The sequence below is a fragment of the Haliotis rubra genome, unplaced genomic scaffold, assembly GCF_003918875.1.
Source record: "Haliotis rubra isolate DU_JTF1 unplaced genomic scaffold, ASM391887v1 Scf6, whole genome shotgun sequence".
In the NCBI taxonomy this organism is placed as follows: Eukaryota; Metazoa; Mollusca; class Gastropoda; order Lepetellida; family Haliotidae; genus Haliotis; species Haliotis rubra.
In genome coordinates, this window is record NW_025767301.1 from 3,115,824 (window position 1) to 3,134,934 (window position 19,111).

Below are 19,111 nucleotides of genomic sequence, written 5' to 3' on the forward strand. Positions count from 1 at the left end.
CATTATCGAACAAGGTAGAGATTAAAGAGTAAGCCAGTAATGTGATGCACAATGAGAGTTATGGGATCATTATTATCCGGTAGTGAGTGCAAGTACAGATTACAGTGATATGAGTTCCTTGCACAGACGGTGCATATACAGTATAGTGTATATGTATACGACTTAAAATAGAGGTTCCACAAGTAGGCCACTGGTACGGCACCTACGCATAGCATCGTTTCGACGTCACAGGAATCAGCATTTTGTATTTTTTCTTGCTTTTTGGCTTAAACTTCTAAGTACTGAAATCAAGAAATTATAAGCGGCCATCTTGGATTTCGAAATTGCCGAATATCTGCAACAATATTTAATCATTTAACACCTTCTAATTCACTTAGAATATAATTGCAAATGTCATCATATTTTAATTATGCAGAAGAATGGCCTAAGTGTTTGTGTCGAGACACACCCACTTTTCTATTCAAATGGATGGACAGTCTTTGTTCCTTTTTGTGGCTTTTCGTGTTGCTCTCCGATCAGCGTGATAGCAAGTTATGCCTCCCCTCGTCGCCATGTTATTGACTGGGCCCCGTCTAAACAAAAAGGGGGCTTTCCAAAATGTGAAGTCAATTTCTAAACTTATCATATGGCTGTTTTCACAGTGATACAAGCAATTGTATATTTATGTCCACTTTGTGAAGTTGGTGACAGTCAGAGTAGATCAATACTTGTGATTTAGGAGGGATTATTTGATCGATAGTCATAGTTTGTCCTTGTGGGAAAGAGGGCTCGAAGTTACGCAAAGTGTCGAGTGCTCAGGCCACATAAAATAAATTTCTTGTTTCTCATCTCTAACGAATCTATACCCGTGTTTCACTGCACTTGCATCTATATATGCCTGGTACAGTGAACTACTGTTGTAACGAGGGGGTCAATAAGTTTAGTTCGTCATATACATGCATCAGGTGGTCAGTATAAAGCAATCAGTTCGACATATCCCTAATTTCGTTAAACGCACAATAGTTATAAACGTAGTTTATACATACTCAAATGCAGCAAGATCTACACGTGTAAACATGTATTTTAATGTGCAGCTGTATAATGTGTCAAACGCACACACTACAGTATGCTCACAGCGCTATATTATTACCCAGGTCAATGGATCAGCATGAACTCGATTTCCGTTCTCTCATCCCTGGGGAGTATACACCCAAAGTTGCCTGTGGTGGTAGCAGTAATATTACCATCCAATCCTACCGGGTACCCCTTAACTGTTGACGAAAAAGAGGAATAGGTCACTAGCCTTAACATATACCGCAGTAGATAAGATCGGCTCCTGGGTATGCTGTACCGAGGCCTGAGCAGCTCTTAGGAGTCAGAATGCTGAAGACGGCCACTCATCCATCTACTCCCCGTGGTGATAGAGTTAAAATAATTTTGATGGAATTGCGAGGCTAAACAATCTGCCAAATCAGATATTATGTCCATCTGATCCAAATCAGTCCCTATTCTGAGTTGAAATCCCACGATTCATTACAAAGTGTAGTCATTTATCTTGTAACAATGTTGATTAGATTTCGAACCTGCTTTAAAAAATCTTCCAGTCACTCAAATACATGAGCAAAGACATTGTCATGTTCCTCTACACGTCAACACCATTTACGGCCGTCAAAACAAACAATCTTTACAGCAGAGTACATCGTTGTCAGATCAGCGTCGTTATTTGAACACCAAGAAGAGCCACTAAACTCCGGAAATTGCCTGATGAGTTCAGATTCCATTTCACCCTTGGTCTCAAAACAGTATTTGTTCGTGGTAAAAAAATCCATTAATTTCCAGTTGGTGTTGTCGCCGTGTACAAAGCGGATACGAAACATCCTGCAGAAACAATGCAAATGACAAGCCTGCTAAAAAATCTCAAATAATTAGCTCTGTTCTGCATATAGATTTAATCAATACACACACGTTCCTTCCGTGGTAGTCAGTTGCAGCCCTTACATTCTAGCGTCGTCAGACTTCTGTGAAAGGCAGATTAACCCCGTACCTGTAGCCCTTTCAGACAGGCAGATTTATTTAAAGGTTTAGATGGGCCGTGTCATCAAAACCACTCAGAATGTCATATGTCGCCGAGCAGACGACATTGTAGTGGAGTCCTAAAAGAAGCATCCTTCTAGTTTTTTAGTCAGATGTCATCACAATTAGGTATATTTGCTCGTATTTGGTGTATTCCCCATTTGTAGGCACAATTACAGAGACCAAACAGTCTGCTATATACTATTCTGTAGACCGACGTGTTATTACCCGGTAAGAATACCCACGGCTGAGAGTTGCTAGCTAATTTAGAGATCCCTTAGGTGCTCATTATATGTGACCGGAGCTGTCGGAGAGTTCGTATAATCAATCATAATTAATTTGTTTATCAGCTCAAAACTCGCGTAGATCATCTTGCTCAGCGTCTATGTGAGGAGAACTAACAGCGAATAATACGAATCCTGCTTTTCGCGACCCGTGTAGAGGTATTTTTAACTAAAATACATATGTAGTTTTACTTGTGAACAAAAATTACTTAATGTTGCCATCCCCGTTATCTGGCAAAAAATATCAGTATATAATAACATTCGGTGGTTATGGCAAGAATCATGCATCACATTATGTCAGCTGGAAATAAGTAAACTCACACACCAACGACCCAGTGTGAAATAACCTGATGACAATTAGCATTCGCTACAGACGCGTCCCCATACAGCTGGAATATTGCGGCGTTAAACACCAAACAACCAACAGACGCGAATTTTCGTTGCCAGTTTTATAACGGAAGGTCTCGTTGTGAGTGAAGGTCAACGTCACAAAACATTTTACTGCAGCCAGAACCTTCTACGCCTATGACATTGTTCGTTGAAAGATGTGTGTTAGTTCATATCGTTAAGCCATAATGTTATTTTTCCAGCTTGACGCTTAGACTATTGTGGTTTGGTGTTATTATAAATAGATGACGATAAATCGATATATCGATGCATCCGCGTCGATGTACAGTTAAAACACCAACAGTTGCCACTGCTGCGATATGCCTAATATCTATAGACATAATGACATTCGCTAAATACCGTTAACTATTAACATGGGTTCGCATGGCTTTAAGGCGCAGGTAGGTCTCTATTCAGAACAAGGTCATCATATGACCTACTTCATAGATCATACCAGACCTGTTTGCCTATGTCAGCATGTACAATGAAATAAGAAAATAAAGCAAATGAAAATTTAAAAAACATATCCGTAATCATATTCTTATCAAGAAAGCATGCAAAGGCAAGACAATGGTTCACCTCAACAAACAAGCTTTAAGCTTGTTTTTCATGAGTGCACCAAAGCCAGGAGCCGCTGGATTATTGTTTGATGTAAACAGACACTCTGCGTTATCTTTGTAAATTCCACATAAGCTTTGGTTTCGATTTTGACAAATTACAAACAGGCGTTAACCCTTTAGAGACAGAGTCGTAAGTATGGTCATTGCGATCTGGAAACAAATGCTACATCGATCAAGGATTATTTCTTTTAGTTTATAAATAATCTGCATCGAAAAACCGGAGAGATAAACACCGAACTTTGAAAAAATGCAATACCCGTAACTTGTTGCAATATACTATCGAAATAACATTACAACAGTTATAAATGACGTCACGCTTAGTGTCTAGCCAATGGACCAGGATCACATCAGCGTCACACTAAGTTTCTGTTTCAAGCCAATAGGTCAGAAAAGGGTTCACTCAAATAGTTAACATCCTCTATGAGTGAGCACCTAGACTATGGTAGCTCCTTTCATGTATGATAAGCGTGTCTTTGTACTTACCACCCCAATTAAGCGAACGTCTTGCGCGTAAACTGAAATGAGACAAATTGAAGGGTTAAGTTGGAAAGAAGTCGCCCTAGACTATCTTGGCATTCGCATGAATACAGCAAGTTAACCAATGTTAACTCTAGTACCTGATAATATTCACACCGTAAGAAGCTAATGGTTTCAGGTCGTAAGAGGGCATTTAAAACCTCCCCAGTCTCATTTTGTGACTATTCATCAAACCTTTTTACACACTTCCAATACCTCTGTTAAGCTTCAGGTGAGCAATTATGAACCTTTCCACGCGGCGATTTATCATTCCTCGTCATCAGGGCTTTTAATAGTGTATAATTCTCCGTCGTATAGAGCTCCTGACAACTAAATACATCATAGTTGGGGCTTGTCACGGCTTAGATCTCCACACAGCGTCCAATCACGGTTGTGCTTGGGACCACACTATAATCCACGGCCTGCAGAAGACTCTGACAAAGTAACCTGTTTTCGATGGGATCGATCGGCTTTACGCATTGTTTGTTCTCACGAAAATAGCATGTGAAAATTGAATAGCAGCTAATCCATGTCAGAAATTCAAACAGTCCAGGAACGAGCTGTTACAGTGTTTGAGGCACGGGTTGGCGATCTTTGATGTTCCCCAGACTCTCTTATCAAAATGAATTGACTCTCTGTTCAAAATGAATGGAAACATAATCATCATGATGAACTGTCAGTTGGTATCAGTTTCCGGATTTAGTGTGTATTTTTAGTAAGTGGTGTATGTAATGACGTTTCACCATTTCTAACTGTAGTCATAAAATATATATCTTAGCTGGATTAATATAAGTAAACGTCAAATTAAATCGATATTGTGTGCAGAACTTTAAAGCTACCAGGATTGATTTACAGCTACAGATTCTCGTTTAATAAACAATATATTTGAATTATAATCAAGGAAATAACGAAATAGAAAGTATTAGTAATATATTGTATCTTTGTAGGTAGATCGAAGATGTTCCAATTCTTTGATCAGGCGATATTGTGGATAAAGAAAGCGTGCTAATTAAATACGTCGTTTCCATTTTTAAAAAGACCTGTTTACATGACATTTAATAAAAAGACATGCATTATATATATAAGTAAGTTTCATGAAAATAGTTAGATATAGTCAATTAGATTGAAAAAACACAGTGCCAGTTTCCGTGTGTTTCCAAATTGGCTCAGTGGGTTATTGGGGGATGAGGGAGAGAGAGAGAAAGAGAGAGAGGAGGAGGTGGAAGAAAGAAAACAACATCTAACATTACTCACGAAGTCTATTACAACCTAGCCACTGCCGACATAAACATAACCCATTGTAAGCTATGTAAGCAGAGAGACACTTTAATGACATCTTGTCCACAGACATGGGCTCAATTCATTGCAATGAAACAAAAAAGATCTCTGATCCACACGAATTAACAGTTCCTTATGATATATTTTTATAATGAGAACAACGTTTACACTAATTAAAACCGTTCTTATGTTGTACTTCCTAGATCTTGAGTAATAAATGTTTGTATGCACGCGTCGAAAAAGTAGTCCCTGATAAATGAGAAAGTGTCACCACAATGACTGCACATTGATATACTGATATCATGATATCAAACGTCATTGTAAACAATGACAGGTGGCAACTCAACGACACGTTGATCAAGATAATTGAACAGTTACACCCTAAAGAGTTTGTGCACGCATGTTTGGGACGTCGACAGGTCCCTGGGGTGTTATCATTGTAGGTTACGTAGTGCAACTTTGCATAAACGCGATTGCGGTAGTGATGATATAAAGAATTTAACATGAATATGAATTAAAGACATGTTATGACCCAGATACATGTGTTTCTTGTTTTCTTCCGCTGTAACTTTGAATATGTAAGATAAAATGCTAATTGTGAGTTGCATTTAAATCGTGCTGAACAGTATTTCGACAACACAACAGTTTTCATGACAGAAAGCCGCAACATTACTTAGAAAGGATATGTGAGGGTGTCAGGCAACATGGATGTAACCTTTGAGGCGGGTGCTACTGTTAGGGTGGGACTTGCTTTCCATATCATCGGGTTGTGGCGTGTGATCCTGTGCACAGAGCTTAGGTCACAAATCAACAGAAGCTAAGCAACGCCGAGCGCGGAGAGCTGTTGGATGGGTGATCTTGATTGGCAACTTGAATTCTTTGAGTTTCAAGGCTTCAGTCATGTGGTCTCACCATAGGCAAGTGATTTTGTTCAAAATTGCCACCCAACAGAAAAATGGGTACCCGATGGAAAAAGTCATGTGACTATAACTTTCTAGCGCCTAACAGGCAGCTTGGGTTATCCGGGGTAATATTGCGCTGGGCCTTGATTGTTAGAGCTATGGGAATACCTGGCGTGGAGTTTGGCGCTATATAAATGGTCACATTATTATCATTATTATTCTGGAACAGGTGGTATCATCACTGGCTTGCACTTATCCATCCATGTATTGCTCACGTCTAGTTGCCTTCTACGACCAGAGAATCAGTGAATTATGGATACTGGCTAATCTCATAACTCAGGCTCGTCGTTTGGTGCAGTTTGCTTAGGAAGAATGTATACATAATAAATTTAGGAGATTACAAACAGACGACAGCATGTTTGTATGCTGAGTATCAATATTGTTATGACAGAGCAGATGCATCGAAATATCCATCATTGTTACGTTCATCATTTTATGATATTTTAATAAAACGGACGCTGATGGTCTTATGACATGAAGCACCGCAACTAACAGTGCAGAGTTCCCCAGGAATGCAATGGTTTCCTCATATGTGGTCTTTAGTCATTTTCAAAAATAGTGGGGCGAACCCCTGACGACCCCCACACACACCCTCCCATCTGGATCCACCACTGTTCCTGATGGCGTTGTTGCCCAGAGAGATAACCAACTGTTCGGCTTTCTTCCCATTAGAAGCCGAGGATTGTTATATAACTGACATACTGAATATAATTTAAAACACTTTGAAATATACAGCTAACGTTTTGACACATGCATGTCCGTCTGTTTAACCATATGTCAGATAACAACACGACCTCATATCAACACAGACATGTCAATGATTTCTCTGACACACAAAGTCCGTGTCTGGCTTGAACTTCAGGAGATCGAGACCAGCACTAGAGGACAAGCGCTTACATCTGCCATGTGTTGTTCAACCCAATAATGCCACTGGCACGAAACGTCCCCACCACGTATTTTGTAATCAATGTTATACTTTAACCTTGGATTTATTTTGTCCCCTATGAATACCCCAAGGGAATTTCAATTCATACATGATCTGTTTAGGGTTGTGTCAACAAGATCGTTGTCATTTGTTATCACGAGTCATGCAACGCAGTCTGATTTTCTGATAAAACCTATCAATCTTCTGTATCGCAACTTGATTTGTTTTGTTTGTGAACGTTAAAGAGGCTAACCTAGTTTTTTAACGTTCGTTTGTACAAACAATATTAGAGTTGTGTTTAATAATTTACATCGACTTGAAAGAGAAAACGTTGTCTATGACTAGTGGGTCACCAATATTCTGCCGGGAATTGCTGGCGAGTGTTGTATTTCTCTGTCGCACAGCAGTTGATTGAGGTTCGAACCTCAGAATCCAAGCAATCATTATCCTTGGTGTGCCATGGTGTTGCAGTTAATTCCAATAGCCACTGATTTACCCACCTGAAGTAGAAAATAGAAGATTCCGAATAACGACAATATGTCCACAAGGCTGTGTGACAAGAAGGATGGTTTCATTCGACCTACTTCATCTCATGTGGAGCAATATTCCTGCAGCTTCAGTCCATAGTGCTGACATTTCACAATTTTTAGTTTAAATCGACAATGCTCTTTTCACAGTAAACCTACAAACCCTCTCCACATACATAAGAAATTGAATGTACAATTCCGACTATACCATGAGCATGTGTTTATGAATCACTATGAAATTAGTGATGATACCAGGTTGTTCTTGAAAAGGTGGCCCACCGACGGTACCTGTCACAAACAAAAGCAAAGGCTAGTCAATTATTCACCTGCAAAAACACGGGTAGAAGTCAAAACAGAGAATTCCATCGGGCATCTTTTGTGTCAGTAATGCGTCAAATTTGGATACGCCTTCCACATATTTACCACAAAAACTTTTGAAGGCTTTGCTTTGATTGTTGTAACCTTGATCAAACAACTTCTGACGAACATATCACGCTCTTTGAAAACATATTCGTCTTCTTCCACGGATTCCAAGAAATCGGGTATTTTCACATTTATGATCGTATGTTTGACTCTTTAAAAGCATTCACAATGGGCACATTTCATTGTTCTAATATTCCTTTTCACCCATTCCTTGCCTACTAATAATGCCTGTAAGTAATTGCATGTATATTTCAAGAACATGTATTTGTTCAAGAAATAATCTTGTTTCTTCCGTGAAATCTGAAACAATTTAATGTTAATTAAGACCAACTGCTTTGGCTATGAGTTTGAATTAAGTGCGAATATCATAACATAAACAAAACACCACGGGAACAAGACACCCTCAAATACCATCAGTTGCAAATGTTGCAAACAGCCTCTATGTCCCTAATGTCCGCGACCACACCATATTGTCTGTCGGCAAACGCTGTTATCACCTCAACTGATAGAATCGCAGTATGACAGTTTCTAAGCAGAGATAAGCAGATCAGATCACAGGAACCCACAGCCAAACACATGTGCAAATAACTGAATATGTATATATGAAGTACTTTATCCCCTCCTCTGTGAAATCACGCTCACGGTGCAGTCAAACTGATACTGATATTCTTTGAGGGAAAATGAGGCAACCATTTTGTCCAAACGGAAAAAGACTTGGTGTCCCTTTGCAGTTGTCCTGCAGTAGTAGTAGTAGTAGTAGTAGTAGTAGTAGTAGTAGTAGTAGTAGTAGTAGTAGTAGTAGTGGTAGTAGTAGTAGTAGTAGTAGTAGTAGTAGTAGTAGTAGTAGTAGTAGTAGTGGTAGTAGTAGTAGTAGTAGTAGTAGTAGTAGTAGTAGTAGTAGTAGTAGTAGTAGTAGTAGTAGTAGTAGTAGTAGTGGTGGTAGTAGTAGTAGTAGTAGTAGTAGTAGTAGTGGTAGTGGTGGTGGTAGTAGTAGTAGTGAGTAGTAGTAGTAGTAGTAGTAGTAGTAGTGGTGGTAGTAGTAGTAGTAGTAGTAGTAGTAGTAGTAGTAGTAGTAGTAGTAGTAGTAGTAGTAGTAGTAGTAGTGGTAGTAGTGGTGGTGGTGGTAGTAGTGGTAGTAGTAGTAGTAGTGGTAGTAGTAGTGGTGGTAGTGAGTGGTGGTAGTAGTGGTAGTAGTAGTAGTAGTAGTAGTAGTAGTAGTAGTGGTAGTGGTAGTAGTAGTAGTAGTAGTAGTAGGTAGTAGTAGTAGTAGTAGTAGTAGTAGTGGTAGTAGTAGTAGTAGTAGTAGTGGTAGTAGTAGTAGTAGTAGTAGTAGTAGTAGTAGTAGTGGTAGTAGTAGTAGTAGTAGTAGTAGTAGTAGTAGTAGTAGTAGTAGTAGTAGTGGTAGTAGTAGTAGTAGTAGTGGTAGTAGTAGTAGTAGTAGTAGTAGTAGTAGTAGTAGTAGTAGTAGTAGTAGTAGTAGTAGTAGTAGTAGTAGTAGTAGTAGTAGTAGTAGTAGTAGTAGTAGTAGTAGTAGTAGTAGTGGTAGTAGTAGTAGTAGTAGTAGTAGTGGTAGTAGTAGTAGTAGTAGTAGTGGTAGTAGTAGTAGTAGTAGTAGTAGTAGTAGTATTTCTCGATGAAGGTTTGCTAGATGTGAGATGGCAAGGAATGACCTGTTACTGAATTGTGTGTTTGTTTGTTGCAGTTCCCTCTGAGGAGGTTGCCGGGATCATCATGGGCGGCGTCAGCGTGGTGGTCATCACCTCCGTCATCGTCTTCCTGTGCTGGAGATATCCCACCTGTAGAACACGAAGCTTCTGGGACAGGAGCGTCAAGAGAGCCATCAGGAAGATGTATGGTAAGACCAACTTAAGCCAGAATCAGTTTGTAACAGTATATTAATGGCATGCTCAGTCTGTTTGATAGAGATGTCGTTCTTTCTAAATTCCCATACATATACGTAAATAAAGTCATAGATCGATAGTCGAAGGCTGACACATGCAACGGAACCTCTTTTACACTGTTAGTAACATATGTTCAGACATCCGTGGACAGATCGTCTGACCGGAGACCAGCTACAGGTTCGATTCTCGGCCGCTTCTAACCAAAGTACGTTAAAAGATGTTACTTGTTACTTTGCCTCCCTCTCGGCTGTTTGGGGCTACAGCAAGGACTTCAGTGTAGTGTGTCTGAGTGGGGTATCCTTGCCTGAGCCTATTATAGTAGGATATCGTTGTAAAACCGGCATTAGTGCGGGCTAGTACAACCTGTTGGAGCCTTGGAAGTTTGGAGCCGTGGAGCCGTACGGCTGTGACTCACTTGTGGCTTATTGTTAGCTGACGGCTATGTTTAAATGGGAGTTATGAAAGGAAACACTATTTCGTTTGTCTCATTAGTTGCCAAGGTTACGTATATATTCTCAGTTGACCTAATCAAATTGGGACGCTGTCTATTTTTGAAGCAATAGCTTTACCAGTTCTTATTGCGCTTAACTTATAACACGGCAGAAAAGTAAGGGCTGTAGGGAGACGATCGTCGAAGTTTCCCTTGTGAATCGGCGGAAAATGCTCTTTTGTTTGTGTCAGTGAAATGAGTGAGTTTGATTTTAATAAGTTTGAAATATTTCAGACACATCAGTTTGTCAGTTCGTATGGGAGGATTGATTGGTTGGTTGGTTGGTTGGTTGGTGTTTAGCGCCGCACTCAGCAATATTCCAGCTATATGGAGGCGGTCTGTAAATAATCTAGTCTGGACCAGACAATCCAGTGATCAACAGCATGAGCATCGATCTACGCAGTTGGGATACGACATGTGTCAACCAAGTCAGCGAGCCTGACCACCCGATCCCGTTAGTCGCCTCTAATACAAGCATGGGTTACTGAAGGCCAACTCTAACCTGAATATTCACGGGTATCGTATAGGAGGAAAGCCCTAAGTGATGCAGGACACGCTCATCTTCGCCCTGATGAAACTAATGAACACAAGTATGCTGCTGACAAACCTTTAATCAGTCAGGGAGAATCTGTGATTCAAACTCATGACAATATCTTTCCAGCCCGACCAAAGTCTTTGTTGGGTGTTTAACGCCTCACTCAGCAATATTCCAGCTATATGGCGGTGCACGCTAAAGAGAATAAACTTGTCAGTTAAAATTGTCCTGATGATAAAAATGAGAATATCGTATTTCCTTTACCCAACATTCAAGACAATATCCACGCAAAACACATTCCCTTCAAAAAGTACTCATCAGCCATTTCACTTTAAAACGGATTCACATGTAATTCAATATCAATTTATCATCTGCAATTTCAGAATCGAATCAAATCGAAGGAAAGAAATTACTTGGTAATAACACTACAATAAATATTTAAATATTTGAGATTAAAACAGCGAAGGGCGATTCGTAAATCTCGACACGTTCGTCATTTTTATTCACTCTTTCGCGATAAGCCAAGGTTGTAGCTGTCAATTATCCATGTGATTTGCTGTAATTGTACAATGATTTATAAGTGTGGGTTTAAAAACTCCTTACTGTCAGTTAGAATTTCTTTATTTCCTTCAAAAGACAAACATTCAAAGACACTGGTGTTTTGATAACACAGAATATCAGAGGCAAGTAGAAAAAAGATACTTCTAAAAACTTTATCGTCGATTTGTTGCTGCATAGAGTTACCTAAAGAGTTTCTGAATCATTAACTATCAAAACCACATCACTTCAGAAATCACTTTTGATCGTTACGCACAATCTAGGTATTTGAAATATAACTTCGTCTGGCTATTTCGGTAGTTAGCTATAATATTCTACTTCATCGCAGTAGGTTGTATGATTGAATGATAGGTGTCCTGTTTATTACCTTTTCAATCATGTGTATTGACAACTTTCAGAGACGATGAATCCTTTGTGATTCTCCAAATGAAATTGTAAATCGTTTTGCCAAAACGGTGTGTTATCTCCAAGGGGAAATTTGACATGAATGTGGCATTTGTGAGTAATTGATCCAGAATGAGTGAGTCTGGCTTTCTGCAAGACCTTCTCGCCAGTTTCCAATGTCTGCTCAAACAGATTCCATTGGGCACAAAAGGCACATTTGTGATGACAATTATAAGACGGTGCCAGATTGATGTGACGCGTGTCTGAGACGTCTACCACTGTGGGGAAACTCGCGTTCATAGAGGGAATGACAAATTTGGAATAGCATCACAGCAAATCTGAGAGTCGAAACCACGGTTATAGGCTTCTTGTTGAACCAAAGGGACAAAATCCACACACGCTTTACTGACACAATGGATGATTGGGCCAACCGTGTCTCAATCACATTCAATAATCTGAACTTATTTAGATATATACATGTATAACAATATTATCACAACATTTACTTTATTGTTCTAATATACGAACTGTCCTAACATCATTCAATCACTGGATTGTCTGGTCCAGACTCGATTTGTTTATAAACAACATCGTACAGCTGTAATAATGAAACTAATACATACTGATGCTGCAGTCACAATTGTACAATACGAGATTTCTTATGGATGTGGAAAGGGTGTTGTAGCTTCTATTTAAGGAGGGCTTGACCAGTTTCAATAGAGAGAAACATCAGTAAGATTTTACTGTCATCGGGTAAATTCAGTCACATGATTTCGAGACAAGCGGAATGGGTTATCAGGCATGACGTTTAAATTTACATTTTAAAGCGGGAAATATAAAACATAACAATGTCATCTGCCTGGAGTGATTAATGCATCAAAAACCATGAATATGACACGGAAGCTGAACGTTGTAACTCCCAAAATCTACACATATAAAAATGCGTGCATATTCGAATTCAGCTGCCAAAAAAAAGAGTTTCGGATGACACATTTTACAAGGTGGTAGTCTAAGAATCTATAAATACCTTGTATAACTCCCACCAAATGGACAGTTCTACTTCCCTGCCACTCCAGGAATTTGTCTTGCTTCATTCTATTCTGATTAAGTCAGTAATGATAATATCCCATGATCGTTGACTAATGTAGCATCTCCTCTCCAGCGATACCATCTACGCGCGAACAGATGTCGCCTCCCTGTATTACTCGCCAATCTGAATAAAGGGAAATGTAGCTTACGACACCTAATTTCACGGGCATTTGGAAGTTAGGTTGTGATGAATCTCCTCTTATTGACCCACAAAGCTCGCCTGTATGTCTCAAGGACCAAATAGACGTGTAGTCGTGCGAGCTAATTTCTTGCAATACAACAGAGGTCAATCGACATATCGATACCGGTAGGACTACTTCCCTCCTCCCTTCTTACTCTCCATCCCCTCCCTCGTTCTTTCATTCTACTCACGGTTTATTTGACCATTGCATGGTCTAATGCATAATTATACAGCTGCCATCATCGTTTAAGGGACATTAGGTTTAAAGGACTTTCGAACAACTACAAATTACATCAATTAGACTATGCCAGACTCCATTGGCAACAACCAGAATCAGTATTGATGGTTTGAGCATGTGCGTGAGCTCGTCAGACATGATGAAAAATCAGAAAACCTGACCAGAATTCAAGCTTAAAAATAGATTATCTTCTGTAACATTTTAAAGCATTTTAACAGTTTTCTCCAGACTTGCCTTACTTTGAGAATGGCTTTGAGGATGGCATCACACAATAACTTTGACGATAGTTGGTAGTTTTGCTTTTATGTCCGTATGGCGCTGTGCAGCCTCCGAACTGCAATGACGTTATGTCTGAAGATCATTATTCGGTGTAATAGCCTTCTTCGTGCTCTTCTTTTGATCCGTTAACAGTACATTGTACATTCCCTCTTTCATAAAAGACCGCGTTTGTCTGTGTAGGACATGAAAAGGTTGAATGTCTTCTGGTAAATAGAATTAGATTAATGGGGACACAAGAATGTTTACTTGAAACCAAGTTCATTGTTGTTTGTGAGTCCTTTTCGGAATAAAACCCGAGGCACACATTCCGAGATGCAAGTTACTCTATTGTATTGTCAGCATAAAAGTAGCCATTCTGATTATTAAGCGCCAAATACACATATCACTAGTAACTTGAAAAGATTCTTCTACATCTAATTTTCTATTTATTTCCTGAAACAGGGCAATTCTGTAAAATTCTTTTCATCATCGTTCGGGTCATTTAAACACGCATTTGAAAGATTATATTTTCAGAGTGGTCAATATATTTCAGGTAGATCCTGCACAAAGGTCCTATTTTAGTATCTCTTCCTATTAACGTCACTGTTTTATTAACATTGCGTCCAGACTCGTTAATGTCTCCAGAAATGTCATTTCAAACAATAGCAAAGGGCATTCAATCCATTTTCTTGTTGCTGTATGTAGTCAACTTTCGTCCAAAAATAGACTGAAGCTTATTAACATTTAATATTCAGTAATTTATATTATATAGCATTCTCTTTATCATTACACTTCAACTTTCAGCAGTTGCTGATCTATGATGTGAGTTTTTAATATAACATTTCGTACAATATATTCGTTTCTTCATTTGCAATTTCGCCCTTCATTGCCATAGAAACTAAAAATGTCATGTTTCGACTACTGAGCTACGGATGCCTCTGTGGCTTCAATGGCAAAGAGGGTGCTCAGAATGCTAGGACAATGGCGCTTTATATGGTAAGAACAATGGAATGTTGCTATTTCTGTTGCTATTGGCAACCAATTTCAACTTCATATACGGTCATGAATATTCGATGGACAGGTGGCATATGCAACACGAGTAATGGGATGGATGTGAAGAATCCAGGTTTTACTGTTTAGAACACCTGGTGTCATCCATGTTCTATAGTCATCTTTATATTTTTCACCTCCTTTTTACCTCTGCCTTTTACGATCCAAAGAATCTGTTTCGGATAATAAAACCCGGTTGTGTTACCTGGCTTTATTCAGTGTGTTTGTGACGTGTATCACGGGTGTGGCAGGATAAGCTCACCTTCTTCGCCAACGTTTTGTATATGACATAGTCGGTAACGTGCAAAGGACTCTGTTTTACAGGACATTTCTGATGGTTATGGAAACTGTTTTGTTGTTGATGTTTGACGCGGAAAGCTAAGAAGTTGTATACTTTATAGTGTGTCTATCACAAACAAATCGGTTACAAAACAGAGAGTGGGAATCAATCTTTAACGGGAATATCTCAATGATAATAACCGGACAATCAGCGGATCCTGAGATGAGTCAAGTTGCTGCGTTTAAGACTACTTGATCAAACTTGTGTCAGACTCAAGATGGAATTATGAAGAGCGAGGTGTTCTTTTCTCTTGAAAAACTATATAAAACGCTAATAAAAACTTTAAAGTACATAACAAAACTACAGAGGCGTAAACTGAAGGAATTTAACTTTTTAATACGTTCAAAGATGAAAAGTATCACCAATGTGTCAGAATGAATCAAACTATTACATATAACAGAGACGGGGAGACAAAATATAACTGCCTCACCATAGTTTGGCATTAAGTTTAAGCTGAATTATACAAGGTTATATCGATGTTCATCTGCGGTGTGATGCGTCCTAAAAATATCACACAATAATCTTATTTGCAAGCTTGTAAGCATATTTCAGACTCAGAATGGTATTTGGGTAAACATAAAATACAATTTCAGTCTTTTCAATCGAATATTCGTCGATAAAAGTTGACATCCGCTGAGATATTTGATGCCGGTACACTGGGAATATGTGATTTGGCATTTCACCAGTAAATGGAAAACGTCAAAGCCAGAGAACACCCAGTCTCGACTATACGTCCAAATAACTTGCATTGCATCAAAATTGTATTGAGGGATCACTGAAATTCAGGTGTTCGCGAAAAAGGTGTGCATTTCATGCGCTGTCGACAGCCCCCACCACTAAACCAATTTGCATGAGCAGATCATGTGTTTGTTTGTTGTCTAACAGTTCGAAGTCGTCTACGCTGTACTCGTGGTGTGTTATTGAGAGTAGCTGTGTAATTAACTACCTTCTGAGTACATCGAGAAGACACCAGTGACTGCAGTGTAACAATATCACGGCTCTGTGCCTATGTTAAATGTTAATATGACCCTGTGAAAAGAGAACATATTAATTAGCAACATTCCAAATTGTTTTTGCCGCTGATGCCTGAACCTTGGTTGAACTTCGAGCCTGTAAGGAGCAACACGTTCATATCGATTAGGGAACTAATTTGTGTAAAAGATTTCTACAACGTGAACGGACAGTCAGATCCCTCTCGCCACCTGTAATGTCCATTTATAACCACAGACATCTCAATAGTAAGCATTGCTCATACGCTAATATCTAGCATTATTTGCTCTTTTATTACACGTGTGATAAAAATAGAAGAGTTAAAGCCAGATTATTTGTTTCTTCTGAAAGCCTGTTTGGGTAATAAATCTGAGAAAACTAATATCATTTTCATGGTATTAGTACTGAAACACCGCGGTGGGAGACCGAGTATGACTATCGGTTCCTGCAACCTATGCCTGTCTACAATGGAAAGGTGCCCGGTTCAATGTCGTGGTTCATTGCATGTCATGGTGACAAAATTGCACGTATGGGTGCTCATGATGTCAGTCACTGATCTGTGTTTATGGATGTGGAGTTAAACAACTAAGAAACAAAAACAGTTTTTTAAACATGTTAGTTTCAAGCTACAAAAACAATTCCAAATTACTGAAGAACAGTATTTCAACGATTTTTTTTTCATTTGAATCCGTCAATTCTTGAAAGTTAACGGATATGTGCCCAGTGTCTCATGTTTGTCATATCTTACAACTGTTGTAAGTACGTGTGAAATTATTTGCCTTCTTTAAATTATATCACAAAGATCGTTCAGTGAATCGGATCCTGATAACATCAAACAAACAGGTACATAAAACCAATTTTGATGATACACTCATAGAAACGAATGAGGGAACACATGAAAGTACAATGTTCCATTATTTATTTCCAGAATTTCACACACAGTGCAATACATACCTTGTGAAGAAACCTGGAAAAGAATAAAGGAACACTTGTACTTTCATGTGTTCCCTTATTCGTTTCCATGAGTATATTTGAAGAACGTGTATGATTGAAAACGACCCAATTATGAAATTAAAGCGTCGAGTTATATATTCCACAAAGTCGAGAGACTCGTCCTGTGACAGTAACGTCACAATGCAATGCAGAAACCAATTAGGAAGACGCCATTATCTGTTCAAGAAATCACAAACTGACAACGATTAAATACCCATAACCACACTCACAGACTTACCGTGAGTATATAATATAAACAACGCCTTTGTCCCAACACGGGAATGGTTCTGACGACCTCAACACCTTAATCAGGATAATCCCTATCGTCAGTCTCATAAAGGCTTTGGGCTGTCCGTACTTTTTCTGTGTTTTAATAGTTTTTATTCAGACGTGAAGTAATAAAAGGTTTTCCTATCTCAATTTTCCCCGCCGCTGTTGAAATTTATGCCTTGATGTGATAAAAGAAATACAGTAACTGTTACCACTGCATTCTCATAAAAAAACAGGTCCGCTTTGATCTTTCTTATCTATATATTCTTTTGAACATTTATTTTAAAGCGACTCGATCGCGATTATAAATTAAATTAATACTAAAACCTAGTGATCTAAATTTTATTTTTTTATAAAATATTTAGTGGAAGTGTTGTGTTTTCGCCCTCCCTCCCGGACGAAGATGACAAACACATAAAAAACACGGATGGCCTTATCTCTATTACCGCGTAGACTGTTAGTCGCTCTCTAATTGAGGATAAGCAAAGTAAATACTGAAGACCTAGCCTAACTGACAGAGACGAATCCCTCATAAAGGTTTCGCGAAGGCTTAATCCTATTTTCGGCAGGTTCAGTGCTTGGAAACAGAGAAACGTCGATATCAAATTGTGTAATATGTAAGCGTGAAGACTGACGTGTAGAAGTATAAATAACCAAACGCCTCATCAGACATGTTAGAGCAAATACAAAGTGATGTACGGATTATGGAACGTCAGACATCTCACAAGCAAACATACCAACCTCTTTTCTCGTCTCTGTTTACTGGAGACACCGCTGCTTAATTCATTGAATAACACGACTTGAGCCATGGTTAGGGACACGTCAACATCCACACATCTTCGCTGTCAGATAATATGTTTTGTATTACAAAAGTTTAATCTGCATTTGTGAAATTCTGCTCAGGCGGGATGACCTTTTTCCGCTTTTGCCAGTTTTGTAAAATGGCTGACTATAGTTTGTTCGATTTATTGGTTGATGGATTTTTTTCTGGCTATATTCCCGAACATGAATAATGTCTTTGGCAGCCGGTACGGATTTAATACGATTTCAAACGACGTCATCGAAGAGCTTCAAATCCCTTGCCATTTTTTCTTTGCCATCCAGGGCATGTTTGGTTGCGTAGAAGGACCTTAATTTCAGAGAGATTATATAAATCGATTGCAGGAAGCGATTTTTAAAAAGGCTTATTACCCGCAGATGGCCGGCTTTTCTTACCCTCTAACAAATTGGCTTATCGTTTTGTTCTCTTTTAAAGCGCCACGTTAGTGATTCAATAAAATGTTCTTTAGAACGCTTTTTTGGACTCAATCAAAAGGCAACTACGCGGGACGTTAAGGCTGGGAATCTGCCTCTTAAATTCAAGTAATCAGTTTTATGAGTTCGCTTAGATTCACTGAACAAATCAATTAGGCTTACTTTTTACCCATTTGTTTCTCCATTTACATATTTGATGACATCAATTACATTAACAATTTAATTTGTCAGACTTTACACGGCAAGATTATTCTAACTGAAAAAGGTTTAGTGAAGTTTAGGACTGTTTAGTAGTGGATCTGATACCATCATTATCATTACAACTTTCGACTTTTTAGGGGTGTCATTTGAATAAAATTACCCATTGAATCAGTAACTGATTTTTAAAATCACATTGTAAAAATCCCAGTTCGTTTTTTTTGTGTGTGCTGCAAAACGAACATTTGTTAAACGTTCTTCTTACTCAGATGCTGCAATCTCTGCACTTGCACATGGCTGATGTAATTCAGAACTGAACTGTCGTATATAGTTTCAACAGAACCAGCTTGTGTGCCACCATGTCCATTACTGGATTGTCTGGTCAAGCCTCAATATATCTACATACAC

General features: G+C 38.8%; 1 protein-coding gene across 1 annotated transcript in view; it reads left to right on the top strand.

Moving 5' to 3' along the window:
* The window catches only part of LOC124255374 (synaptotagmin-17-like), a 97,599-nt gene that overhangs the window by 35,351 nt on the left and 43,137 nt on the right, over positions 1–19,111 (top strand). The window contains exon 2 of the mRNA XM_046689270.1: positions 9,677–9,829. Coding sequence (XP_046545226.1) covers positions 9,677–9,829 — 153 coding nt within the window. The remainder of the gene's footprint in view (positions 1–9,676; positions 9,830–19,111) is intronic.